The sequence below is a fragment of the Eriocheir sinensis genome, chromosome 56, assembly GCF_024679095.1.
Source record: "Eriocheir sinensis breed Jianghai 21 chromosome 56, ASM2467909v1, whole genome shotgun sequence".
Taxonomy (NCBI): domain Eukaryota; kingdom Metazoa; phylum Arthropoda; class Malacostraca; order Decapoda; family Varunidae; genus Eriocheir; species Eriocheir sinensis.
The window spans coordinates 4,562,851-4,576,920 of record NC_066564.1 but is presented as its reverse complement, the minus strand read 5'-3'; the positions used below and the strand labels follow the sequence as shown (position 1 = coordinate 4,576,920).

The following is a 14,070-nucleotide window of genomic DNA, read 5'->3' as shown; positions in this document are numbered from 1 at the left end:
AGAAGCCACGTAGAGCATTACATAACGATGTACCGGCATATTGCTTCACATGCCTATCTGATAACAGAGGGAGTCGCTGGATCAGCTGTCGTGAAGGAGGGATCTTGTTTTCGGAGTGGCTGTTTACTGAGCAGCTCCGTGAACAGCGAATATTTGATACTCTACATACCGATCAGGAGACCGGATCGAAGCAGTTGCAGTCAGTCAGAAGGTCATACTATTGACATTAGTTCATTAGGTAGCCACTGTTAGGTGAGAGCACAGGTGTGAAGGAGAGGGAAGAACTACCCAACACAAATGAGCGCATTCACACAATCATGCACGCAGTGTGTATGCCTGCGGGCGCGTGTAGTTGCGCGCGTGCGCGTTTTTAGCGCATGGGTGCATGAGCGCACTGCAGGTTCTTGTGTGTGCATACATGAGTGCATGAAAGCGGCAGAGCACACATGCCCGCATCATTGCGTGCGTACACGTCTATCTTTCGGTATGTGTGTATACGCGATTGCGTGTGCTAATGTTCGCGCATGCTTACGTGCGCGCACACACCAGCATGTGCAGTGCACACCGGTATGGCGCCATCTGCCATCCCGTGTCGTGTGTCGTGAGACATCCCATCCAGAACTTCGCATCGAGGAACCCAGTCTTTACTGTCACAGAGTAACTAAGTGAAGCATTCAAGTGTAAGAAATTACTATCAACGAGGACCTAAAAAGCGATGCAAAGCGGCTCAGGTCACAAGAAGAAGAGTGATTCTTGATATCCTAGTTATATACATATATACGTCATCATTTGCTTTTATAATGATATAAATAAACTTGGGTGGGACAGATCCCGACAAGCAGTCGACAAAAGACACGGTACCGTGCCGAAATTTACCCACCCTGTGTGATGGGATGGACTATGACGTAGGGATGAGACTTGACGCCACACGGACCCACTCGCGCACACAAACGCACGCATGCGTGGTTACACGCGCCTCCAACCGCGCGGGCACACATGCGCGGGATTGGACGCGTGTGTACACCTGTGCACGTGGCGCGTGTTTGTACACTCGTGCGCGCATGTGTGTGGGCGCGCGCAATTAGGTGCGAGTGCACCGGATATCCTAGTTGTGATCTACAGGAACGGAGCTATGCTCGTGCTGTCCCGTCTTTCCAACTACTTCCATCTAATTTGTCCTTAAATTAAATTGACTTAGCCTGTACCATTTCCCTCTCCAGCCCATTCCAGACCTCCACACATCTCTACAGGAAGCTGTTCTTCTTGATGTCTCTTCTACAAATTTCTTTTCTCAACAACTTTCCATTTCCTCTTAAGTTTCTCTCTTCTCTTATCAAAAGGTCATCTCTATCCAATTTCTCTAGAGTCTAGACCATTCATCACCCTATACACCACTATTAAATCTCCTCTTTCTCTTCTAATTTCCAATGTAGGGAGGTTCAGCCTCAGCAATCTTTCTGCATAAGGCAGGTCACTCAGACTAGGTGCCATTTTTGTTGCCACTCTCTGTATCCTCTCCAGTTTTCTAATGGTTTCTTAAGTGATGGCGGCCAAGCCACTGATGCATATTCTAGTCTAGGGCGTATTAAGGTCACAATTAATTTCCTTACCATGTCCTCATCAAGGTATGCGAACGCTGCTCTGATGTTCCTCAGCAGGTTGTATGTATCAGCTGATATTTTATTCACATGTCTTTCTGGAGACAAGTTCTCTGTGATCATCACTCCAAGGTCTTTTTCTTCTGTCTTCTTATCTAACTTATCCTTACCCAACTTATAATGTCCCTCTACTCTCATTGCAGTCTTTCCAAATTCAATACCACTGCACTTTTTGGAATTAAAATCCATTTCCCACTTCCTGCTCCATTCCCACACTGTCTAGGTCTCTCTGGAGTAGCAAGCAGTCTTCCTCTTTTTCCACTCTTCTCATTACCTTAGCATCATCGGCAAACAGGCTCATATAGCTGTCCACTCCTTTGTCATATCATTAACATATGCTGCAAACATAATTGGGGGCAACACAGAGCCTTTCGAAACTCCACTCATTACATTTTTCCAACTTGATTTTCTGTCTTAATAGTCGTTCTCATCATCCTGTATGCATGCTCGTGCACATAATCGTCTGCATGCATGTGCGCTGATAATTGCGACAATGTAGGAGCATATCAGAACTTTGCAATGTCATGATAGAAGTGGATGGTCAAGTGTACAGCCTCCAGCTTCTTTGTTAGAGTTCATTCCTCCACCGCTTATAAGAGCACACTTCTTAATACAATTGTCATATACCGTACCTCCGTTCTTCATAGGGATGGCTATATTTATTAACTTACCAGGTATATCCCTCTTATTTCCTCATGCTGCTGCCACTCTTCTGCTGACTGCTCTTCCACTCCAGCCTCACTGTCCAAAATGTCTCCCAAATAACGAAACAGCTTCACCTCTCATCACTGCACCATCCACCTCCCTCATCTCCTCTTTTATGTCCACCACCTCACATCTGTTCCTGACATGTGCAAGGTTTTTAAAGACAACCACTTTAATTAGGGACCTCATTACTGAACACCTCTTTTGACAACTTCTGTCACACACACTGCTCAAGATAGAGTTGACCCCTGCCCTCCACTGCCACATATCCCACAAGAGTATCTTCCCACCTACACATTTTCTTCCATCTTCTTTCCCGTCACCATCATTTTGGTTTCATCTATGTTCACTTTTGAGCCTCTCCTCTGTTGCTTGCTTCCAGCTTCTAAATGTTACTTATACCCCTTCCTCTGTCTCATCTGTTAATGCCAAATTGTCCACATAAAATAGCTTCCACACATCTCTTCATCTACACTCCTGGTGCACTCCAAGACCAATCTCAAAATCTTCAAATGTCCCATCACTCTCTCACTCTAGCTCACCCCTGATCCTCCTCACTTTGTTTCAGAATGATGAGACAACAACTAGAGTCGTTGAGAGCTGTCTACCTTTGCCTCTTCCTGATGAAGTTTTAGATGATATTGTTCCTAAAGCTAAGGACTTTGCTCTCCTCCATGGTAAGAGTCTGTATTTTATTATATTTATAATTAAAGTGCTGGTGCTGGGGAAAGCCACTCCTTAGCCAGTTGACCAAAGAGGAACCCCACTCGCAGAGTGAGTTAAGGGAGGCACTCCCATCAGGTGGGTCAGGCACTAAACGACTTCCCTTCCCCATCTTCATTAATTTCTGTGTTTGTCACGAAACTTCCCATTTTCATGGGCATGGGCAATCCATCTTCCTGTTACCCACTTAGGGGGAGAAAACAGAACCCAGGAGAGGATGCCCACTGCATTGCTATCACATGTATTGCCCCAAATTACACTTCCCTACATCTCCACACAACCACAGTGTGTCACGAAACACATGAGAAATTAATCCAAACCAGGAAAGTGTTTCACTGGCGCCAGGGATCGAACCTACGACCAATGAGATGGTAAAGCCACTCCTTCACCAGTCGGCCAAAGTGGTGCCCCCCTCGCAGAGTGAGTTATGGGAGGCCCTCCCATCAGGTGGGTCAGGCACTACGGTGCGAGGCAAAAAAAATGTCACATGACACTAAAATAACTAAAATACTCATTAAAAATTTATGAGATTCCTTATAATGATGGGCTTCACTCATAAGTAATATAGATGCATCTATTCCAGCTCCTCTCCTCTCTTTGTACTGCCCTCCCACGTAAGTTATTAAGTTGAGCGATGAAATGTATTTGATGCACACCAAAAACAATACCAAGTGGTGGAGTTGGGTCTCATCCTCTTGGGATAGTTTTGCAGTAACTCAGACCATTCATGTCCATCCATTTTTGGAATTCATCTTCCTTGTCCAATCAGGTGAAAAAGCCTACAACTTTGCTGTTTTTAATGATCTTGAGTAGTTGCTTCAGTACCCTGAACATATCCCAGATCACCATGGAGACATGCCCAACACTTTAAAGCTCTTCCTAATCTCTAAACTTTAGCTTGTGTGTGGTATGCTACCTAGAAGTTGACCCTTCCTGTTTGGTTATTTCTGTAAGAGACAAACCTGATTGGAGGAGGCTTAAGGGGTGCCCACAAAGCTCTGTGCTAGAGCATGTCAGTGGATCCTGCTGGAAGGTATTTGGTATGGGATAGGCACTTGCATGGTGACTTGTTTAGCAGAACCCTTGGCAGTGCCATTGTTGAAAGGCCCCCCCCCAGTAAATGCCATAACATATACTGCTTCCATCCCACTTATGTTAAGCACTGTAAACTAATTACCAGCTTTTCTTTCTAAAGATACATTATCACTCAAAGCAGCAAATACCCTGTCTACAATAGGTTGCCACCTAGTTTCAACACCCCAGCTTGTTAGAAATTAGTACAGCAATGGATTTTGGTCTTCCTCAGGTGCTGGCATGAGGTATAAGAATAATTATGACCCAGACACCCTGCAGCTGGCTCCATTCTTCCTCCTCCCATCAGCATTCCCACGCCGGGAGTTTGACCGAGTGGTGAAGCTCCAGCCAATTATTAATATTCTGATGCACAGAATTGCTCATGATTATCAGTTCTTGAAGGATGCCTTGGAAAAGTGAGTTGAGAACAGCAAATATGTCTTGAAGCCAGCTTAAATGACAGTATGAACTTTGTATCTTTCATTTTGATGGAATTGACTACTATTTCTGCAAACTGAATGCACATTGTATTAATGTAAATTTTATAAAACACAGGAAGTTGTGCATGTAGCAGTATTAAAGATTGGGATCAGAGTAAGTGCAATATGTAATTCTTATATGCCACAGTGGAGGGTAACTAATGTTCTTTTACCTTAATTTTATTCAATTAAGCCATTTGTGATCAACAGGACAATAAAAGTTGATGACTTCACAAGGAGACTGTGGAATATCTACACCACTGTGAGAGAAGAAGGGGAGGCACAGGTAAGGCCTTGTACAGTGTTGCCTCCATTTGTTCCATATTCAAAGGCCGAGATTTTTTAAAGTTTTATGTTGGTGGTTTTGATTTAGAGTGTCCATATTGCCCTTCAGTTTTTTAGATTTTCTGTTTCAAGAGTTTACTTTGAATATACATATAATTTTTATAATATCAACAATATATACTTAAATGAAGTGCAGTATCTGATTCTTCAAGTGTGCACTTTATAGTATACATATGTACAGCAGAACATCAATTTAACATCAACCTTTTTGAGGGCATGTATTTAGCACTAGATACTAAATTTGGGGCACTATTGATTCTACTCAAGTGCATTTTATGTCAAGCTAATTAAATTTTGCTGCATTATAATGAGCCTTCACGTGAATCAGTGAGGCAAGTTAGACAAGCAGAAAACTGTAAAACAAGCATGAAGGAAAAGTAAAATTAACATAATAACATAATTGATACCAACAACAATGCAGCAGGTAGAAAACTGAGTCCCTCCTGGCCTCTTGACTGTAAAGGATCTAGATGAACTGCCTGACTGGAGTAAAGATCGCAAAATAAACCTTTATGCTAAGATATGTCATGATTTAGAAATGGGGAGTGAAGGAAGACCCAGAAGGAGTGTCATGGGATAATGTGAATGTAATATGTTAATACTAAAGTAGATTGATTTGCACAAAGTTAATTGTGTTATATAAAAAAATGTGTCCCTAATTTAGGTCTCGTGCTAATTTGGAAATCAAATAGTGTTGTATCAAGGGTCCCCTGTACCTGTGTAATAATCAGTCATTTAAAAGTCAACCTTTATTGATTTCCGAGGATAACATACTAGTTATTTTCATCACCAGACACAGTCTGCAGGACTGGTTATGTGAAACTAATCCTAGCTGAGGGTGGAGAGGTGAGTAGGAGGTAGGATTTGATTTGCCAAGATAATCATGAAATCTTTATTTTAAAATAACTGATGAAATGTATTAGACAGGATCTGTACACTTCATATTCTGATTGTCCAACAGATGGTAATATTTTCTTTTAGTAGTGAATGAGTCACAATTTTTTAACAAGACTGTATTTGAAAAGATTTTCAGAGCCTCTGGTTACCATACCTCCCTGACACCATAACCACAGAAATGCATTTTATTTCTGATGAATTAGTTTTATTTCTTTGTTTTAGCAAAAGGGACCCAAAGTTCTGCTGACGCAGTGAATTTACTCTCACCTTAAATGCATTAGCAATGAGAATTGATCACCTGATTTGATGAGGACAATGCTGCAGCCTGATATACTCTGGTCTGGAACTTCCTCTGACCTTTAGGGCATTCTTTTCCACTGCCTTTGCACTTAGGAATTGAGTTTGGGGCTGGTGCGGTCGGATGTGATGCTGACCAAGTGCCGTGCTGGGTGTTGCGAGCTTTGCCAAACTCCCCCCTATGTCACAGTGCATCAGGTGGAAGTCAACACTATCGCCTCAGGATTTGGCCACATGGGACCAATTTCTGGGAGTATAAATAGGTATATGAAGGACATCACATTGTCATAGGTTTCTCAGAAAGGAATTTTGTCGTGAGTCTGCAACATTTGAAAACTCTGCAATAATTTTGTGCCAGATCACCATAAAACTTTATGCTTTGCTAAGGATGTGGTGTTCATTAAATATGAATTATTTTTTTATACAAAACAAAATTTAATCAAATCTTTTGCTCAGCAAAATCCCTTTTCAACCTATGAGCTTGATGGATAGCTTCCAAATAGCATGTCACTATAAATGATAGTCTTAAATATAGTTATCATTCATTGTTTTAATATAACCTTTCTAACTGCAGATTTATGTCAGGTGTGTCTAATGACCAGTTTATTGATTTTTCTGATAACCTTTATATTTATCTATTTTTTTTATGTGCATCCTATACTCCTCTCTTTGCCTGTTCAAGATTTTAGTCTTGAGAGGAAGCCATATGATTTACAGCATCCCGCAGGAATATTTCAATTAATTCTCTTATTATTTACATGCCTTGCCAAGGCTTGATAGAGCTGAATTAAATTTAACAGTACTTTAACGATTATATTCATTGCTTATCCTTTTGGTAAGTCTTTTATACTGACTGTTCTCATCTCATTCTCAGTTAATGGTCAAACCTCAGCAAGAATATTTGAAAGCTTAATACCTCAGCAACCACTGCAGTTGTCATTTATGTAACCCTTTTATAATGGGACAAATTTGGGTATGATTCAGTTACCAAGTACTTTTTCCTTGTTCCCATGCCAACACATGCACTACTTGGTTACTACTGCTTTCTTATAAATTTTCGAGGCTGCAGTAACTTGAAGACACTATATCATTAATGGATTAACAAATTTGATTGCATGTATTTTTCACTGAAGCATTTAGTAGACATCAAGGGTAGTAAAGAACCTTGAAGCTGGCTGGCAAGTAGCATGCAGGTCAATAGACATGCACTTTATCATGCTGCTTAATTGTTCATGTATGACTTACTACTTACCCATTTAGTTGAATGTAGTGGGGATCTTGTTACAGACAGAAATATGGGCAGTATTCCTGTTGCAATGCCTCTGTGGTGAAGGAAGTGGTTAGCACGCCTAGCCATGAATCCGCGGGTCTGGGTTCGAATCCCAGCCCGGGCAGTCAGCGTGCAGCCCACCCAACTGTTCGGCCTCCCTTTCCGGCTGGTCAATAAATGAGCACCTGGGGAAACCCGGGGAAGATAAGTGGTGCCCGGATGTCACAGTGTCCCTGTGTCCCGGGGTAATGGGTTAATTCCCACCATAGGCTCAAGGGCCAGTGTGATTGAGATGAGCACTGAGGCCATTTGCAACTATAGTTTATGCCCACAACTTTACCTCTACCTGTTGCATAATGCTCTTTGGTGTTTGCTTATGCATAGAAATCATGTAGATTTAGTATCTTTAATATTGAGTTACTATTCTCACTTGACATATTTTGACCTTAATTGTTACATTACTGAGTTACAGACCGCATTCTCATTTACTACATAATGAAGGCTATCCTGTTTGCAATAACTCCAGTGTTTAGCAGCCATGGGTCATTTTGCTATTTCCTCTGGCAGATAAATGCGGCAAATCATGTAAATACATTGGTATTTCAGTACACACTTCTGAAGTTGACAACTAGTTGGTTTCTGTCCATCAAGAATTTTTTAATACCTTCTTTTTGCCCCAGTCTTGTATATCACAGGATATTTCATATAAATATATATTGGCTCAATAAATCAAACCATTGTAATTGTTCTAATATCATTCATTATTTCAAGCACTCATAAATTGAAATTGATCCCCAGATTATATTCAAGGCAAAGTGCTAAAAGGAGGTATCATCTGCAGAAAATGATGACATTGGAATTTCTGTTGCCCTTTTTATTATTGTATGGCTAATTACTAACCCATCAGTTATTTTACAAATTCTGCATGATGGGATGTAACGTCCCCAACCAGACTAAGGAACAGAAACTTTTCTGTCATTTAGGGAAAGTATTGCAAGTGGCATCTTGAATATGAATAAGCCTTGTTGTTGAAGCTGAGTAGGTTGTACATTGAGCAATCCTTTTTTTTTAGAGCCGTAACAAATAGTAAAAAAATTGTTTTAAAATTGCACTTGTATTTCTTCAAGTTCTACAGAAGAAACTTAAGAAAATAATATATATATATATATATATATATATATATATATATATATATATATATATATATATATATATATATATATATATATATATATATATATATATATATATATATATATATATTCAGTTCCCTCCCGAGTTTTACACTTGCTTTCTTCTGAAGGTATAGTGCTAAACTCGAGGATCGCAAAACTCAGGGTATTGAAAACACTGAAAAAGTACTTACTTATTCCAGCTCATGGAGAAGCAGACTTTTTTCCCCCACTTTACTCCCTTGTTATCTTTAAATTGTTCATTGTGTAGCAATTTGAGTAAAGAATGCTCTTGTAATGACATAAAAGCTGGGATACAAACTTTATTGAAATGTAAAAAAAAAAAAAAGAAAGAAAGAAAGAAAATCATTAATGTTTCACTGCATCATTCTGGAGGATGTTCCGCTTGAGCGAAACCTTCAAATTTGTTGCCCAAATCCTAGGGGGCTACATTACCATACTCAAAAAGATCATCATCTTTTTAGCAAAAACAAAAGCAGGTGGTGTGTCTTCTTGCTTGTTTCGGATACTGAAGTACCATGTGATCAAGGCTTGTTGTCAGCTTTGATTAGTGTTTGCTACATCTGCTAGTATTCATTCAGAGCTGATTTCACAATCATTGGGCTCGCTCCCTTACCAAAGGCCTTACCATCAAGGTAACAGGCATTACCAACACCTCGATCCGATTTCACAGTCGTTGTTTTTGTGGCATCGGTGACCCCCAACCTGGTGACGATCATAACAAAATAAAGGCGCCTTATTCGGTAGTGTTGGTATGCTGGAGCAGCGTGACATTCAAACATTGAATGAGGGATAATACCCATGCACTCATGTCCGATTGTATTTGTGCTCTGCTGCGCGATCTTAGTGTTTTCAGCACTACTGTGTGCGTTCTTTGTGCTTTAACAATATCCCCAAGAAAGATGGTTAAAAGGGATGGTGCTGCAAAGAAAAAAACAGGAACGGCAGATACTTTGCTAGCAACAGGAGTGGGGTGCGAGCCTCGGCGGCTTGTATGCCCTCCTGGACGTGACTGTGACTACTGTTCACCCTCCATCTCGGACGATACATCGGTTGATACATGGTTCCGGTGCCTCAAGAATAGGGAAACTGTGGCTTCTAAACCCCGGTGCGAAGCCTACACCTCGAGCGTAATTAGCGGTTGCGGGAGTCTCCGTAAAAACTGTAACACATTGATTTGTGTTTTATATTATTTATTATTGCTATTATTTAGTAAAATTACTTTAATTCTGGATAAAATAACATGGAAAATTATTTTTATTTAAATAATGGGATTTACATTCATTTCAATGGTGAAATTCGGTTTGGTTTACGAGTGTTTTGGTGTGCTAGCAAAATCCTGGAACGAATTAAACTCGTAAACCGAGGCTTGACTGTATATATATATATATATATATATATATATATATATATATATATATATATATATATATATATATATATATATATATATATATATATATGCAGCAGTCGAGAAATAGACTGGATGATAGTGAAGCTAATAAAGAAACAACATACAGAAAACAGTACTCCTGGTTCTCAGTATATGCAAATTCATGTATATGGAAGTAACATATTTCTACCAAGAATTCAATGTATGCTAGAAAGAATTTAAAATATGTGAGCAGGGCACAATGTGCATTTATGTGAGTACATTGCCACATAGTATACTTATACTTTTAATGCAACTGGTAAAGCTTCAGCTGGAAGTACCACTAAAAAATTACACTTGTATCACTCCATTGGGTAACACTTTTTTTCTGAATGATTTTAATATGCTATTCAGCAGTGATAACCATTTCTGTTGCATCCATCAACATTCACTCGTCTCGTCTCACAGCCCACACACCTACAGTTCTCTGTGAGTACAATATACCATATCTCTTTTTGCAGTGTATGCTCCTACAGAGATGTGTGAAAGTGATGGAAAGGTGTTCTGTGCCAAACTCAACTTCTTTTTAGACCAATGCCTCCTTCAGGACATTCATTGTTTGGGCAGTTTGAATGCTACTACTGGTACTGAGAAAGCTGGCTATTGATTAATGTGTTGGCTCTAGCAGGAGAAATGCCAAGAGTCCTGTCCTTCTAAATTTTGCAAGTTTCAGGAGCTTGAGAATTGCATGTTATTGGTATCAAAGACCAAAGCTGCACCAGTGGATATGGTACAGCAGTGCAGGAGTGGTAGCAAAGGAGATTGGAGTATCCTGCAGAACTGCAGGGTTTGCCAGAGTGCAGAGTTCTTTTAACTGATCAGAGGCCTGTAGTTGCAGCACTCAAGCTTCATGTCAGATCAAGAAGAATCTCAAGATTTAACCATGCTGTGTTTCATCTTGAGAGACCGAAAGACTGCATGTGCCCCTGAGTATGCAGTGACAGTCAAATTGGTTCAATGGCTCAGTACCCTTGAGAACTCTGTAAATTTGTGGAATATCTTCTAATGTAAAACTCTTTGAGCTGCAATGAATTGCACTGAAGAATGCTCAAGATCAAGGATTGATTTTACCTCAGGGGAGAAGCTGGACAATATCAAGAAGTAGTGTGCTGCTAAGCTTGCTGGGAAGCAGGACTGACGTAGAGCTCTGTCATGTAGCCCACGGTGTCATGGGCTCTTGTACACACAAGTATGTTATGTGCAGAAGGACAAAGATTCAGATCTCCAAGTCACTTGTGCTCACTGGCTTACTCTATGACTGTGAGACATGGATACTAAATAGTGACTTGAAGAGGCAAATTGATGCCTTTGGTAATTAGTGTCTACTCCGAATCCTGAGATATTGCTGGAATGACTGTCATATCGGCAGTCATGCAGTAAAACTGAGACAAAGTGCATTACCTGCATAGTCCGTGAACATCATCTCAAGCTGTATGGGCATGTGGCATGCTACTCAGAAGTCAACCCTGCTCGCTGGGTTGTTTCTCAAAGAGAGAATCCTCTGTGGAGGACGCCAAGGAGGCACCCACAATGCTCATGGCTTGAACAAGTCAATGGATTTTGCCATGAGATACTTAGCATAGAAAGGGACCCTGGGGGTTGGCATCATAGGGTGGGTGAGGTGATTCACCCTCCATAGTATATCTATATTGATTGATCGACTGATTGATTAATGCACTTCAATTTGTCACCAAGAAAATTGTCTAACCAGTATTGTCACCATGATGATAACAAGAACCTCACTCAAATTGTTCTTGCACACAATGTATAACAGTGAAGACTGTTATGTGCTATCATGTGTGGTACCAAGAAGCCATAGAGGCTGGTAACATGACAGTGACGGTGGTGACTCCTGTGTTGTACATTAATTAGCAAGGCAGGTCATTACAAGCAATTGCTAAATAACTTCATCATTCATTTTCCTATCATAGTTGTTAATTAAATGTGTGTGTATATAAAACTATGAAATGTTGTGCCTAAGTCAGGTGAAAATACAGAAAATAGGAATATCCCATACAGATGAACATTTTATAATTTATATGGAGATGATAGAAAAATTACAGGCTGTCAGTAATACATGTCCGTCAAGCATGGGCTCCAACTAGGGCTTGTGAGATTGGCTGAATAATTTTTTATGGAAAGTAATGGTACAAGTTAATTTGATGTTGGTACATTAAAAGGAAGGCCATGTTATATGTCTTTACATCAGGTGTTACTGTGTCCGTACATGTGTTTGCAGCTACTTGTCCCTCCCCTAAGTACTGCTTTGTGTACTTGGTTTCTTTATTCACTGAATGGAAATGCATTGCCTCTGCCATTAAGTTAGTAGTTTTTAGTGTGGAGTTGCATCTTCCCCCTTCTCACCTCGGTATACTGTATGCTTGCTGCCCTCAGTCATAGTTACCATGCCAATGCTGCAAAGCCTCTTGATTCCTTCTGTAGTATGTCCTTTGTTCTTCCTAATTGTTCTCTAAATTTAAGTCATCATGGGGAACCCTGCATGCTTGATAGAAAATTTTCAAAGGTATTTTTCATATTGTTTATATTTTTATTCAGTTTTTGTTTTCCAGCAAGTCATGACAAGAATACTATAAAATGGTAGAATATAGGAAACATAAAACATTCTCTAGGTGCATTTTTCTAAAAGTATTTTCTGGGGCAGCAGACTGGGAGATAGGATTGCTTTGGATTCTATACATTGAAATGGGAAATAAAGGAACTTTTTGTTCCTGTACTCTCGAAAAAGCTTTCCTGCTTTCAAATACATGGATGTAAGCTTGACTTTAATATGCTACCCTCTTTTTCCATATACATATGTGTTCGCAAAATTTAACAACAGTATCTATTCTCTACTTAGGAAGGGAAAGAAATTGTAACCACGTAAAATGCAATGGACATTAATAAGACAACACTAATTGGGGTAAAGTTGGGTTGCACAAACTAGAAGCCAAATACCGTCTGGCTATAAGGCTCATTTACTTATACCACCAGGTATATACAGTACTCCTGGTATATTCCTTCAGTTTTCTTCCTAGATTCTAAATGAATCCAAAGGGCTCCAAGTTTTTTGCATACCTAGAAAAGTTGTAATTTTCAACTTGTTAAGATGTGAAATTAAGTTTTGTAATCTTTGGAAAAAACAAGTGAATACGATATCATTTTGAAAAGCCTTCAGGTGAAGCTGATGCTTGCCTTATTCCCTGATGATTTCTAGCTTTCTTGATATGAAAGTGGCTGCATATTGTTCACCTGCAATCAGTCTATCAAATCAGAAAGTCTTGTTCATGGTGGTGTATCAGTTTACAGTCCCTCAGCTTCAAGAGGCTTCTTGATCAAGAACTTTGCAATACTTTCTTTTTCATTCCATCTGCGGGTATGTGATGCCCTGCTACCGTGACTAGTTTTGGGTTTACTTTGCTTTTGCGGATGTTACTCTGCAATATAATAGTATAGTTTCAAAATTTTTATTGATGTGTTGATGCTCTTTACAGTTGAACTCCTTAGGGATGTTACGCTGTGACTACTTCTACAGTGTGCCTTCTCAGATTGCCCAACAGGTTGAGATAAACACAGTTGCCTCAAGCTTTGGTGCCCTCGCTGCAAGAATTGCGTTAATGCATAGGTACGAAAATTGTGGGCGTCACTTTCAAAGGGCTAGCCTTAAGGTGTATTTCTACTAAGTCTGAGAAAAAATCACATCACATGATATTCGTTTTCAACAGAATATATATTTTTATTCTTTTCTGAATCAACTATAAAAAGATTATGGTATCAAAACTGCAATGTGGGTGCTTCCCTTAATTAAATTTTGCAGAATGATACCACCTTGTGATCATCTGTTTGCATATATTTATAAGACAGAAATAAGAAATTATATGAATTCTTTTAATATTTAAAAAATCAAGTTATTTGTGTACTTTTTTTTAATTTTAGCCATTAGAGTACCCTCGGGTACTGGGGCATTCTATACATTTTGATCCTCCAGTAGTTTATGCAC

General features: G+C 39.7%; 1 protein-coding gene across 2 annotated transcripts in view; it reads left to right on the top strand.

Moving 5' to 3' along the window:
• The window catches only part of LOC126984184 (glutathione synthetase-like), a 29,668-nt gene that overhangs the window by 675 nt on the left and 14,923 nt on the right, over positions 1-14,070 (top strand). The window contains exons 2-5 of one of the 2 annotated variants that reach the window (XM_050837659.1): positions 2,932-3,040; positions 4,393-4,576; positions 4,850-4,925; positions 13,565-13,695. In XM_050837659.1, the coding sequence (XP_050693616.1) occupies positions 2,932-3,040; positions 4,393-4,576; positions 4,850-4,925; positions 13,565-13,695 (500 nt within the window). Of the gene's footprint in view, positions 1-2,931; positions 3,041-4,392; positions 4,577-4,849; positions 4,926-6,274; positions 6,442-13,564; positions 13,696-14,070 lie in introns of both variants that reach the window. The other variant, XM_050837658.1, reaches the window with a different exon arrangement.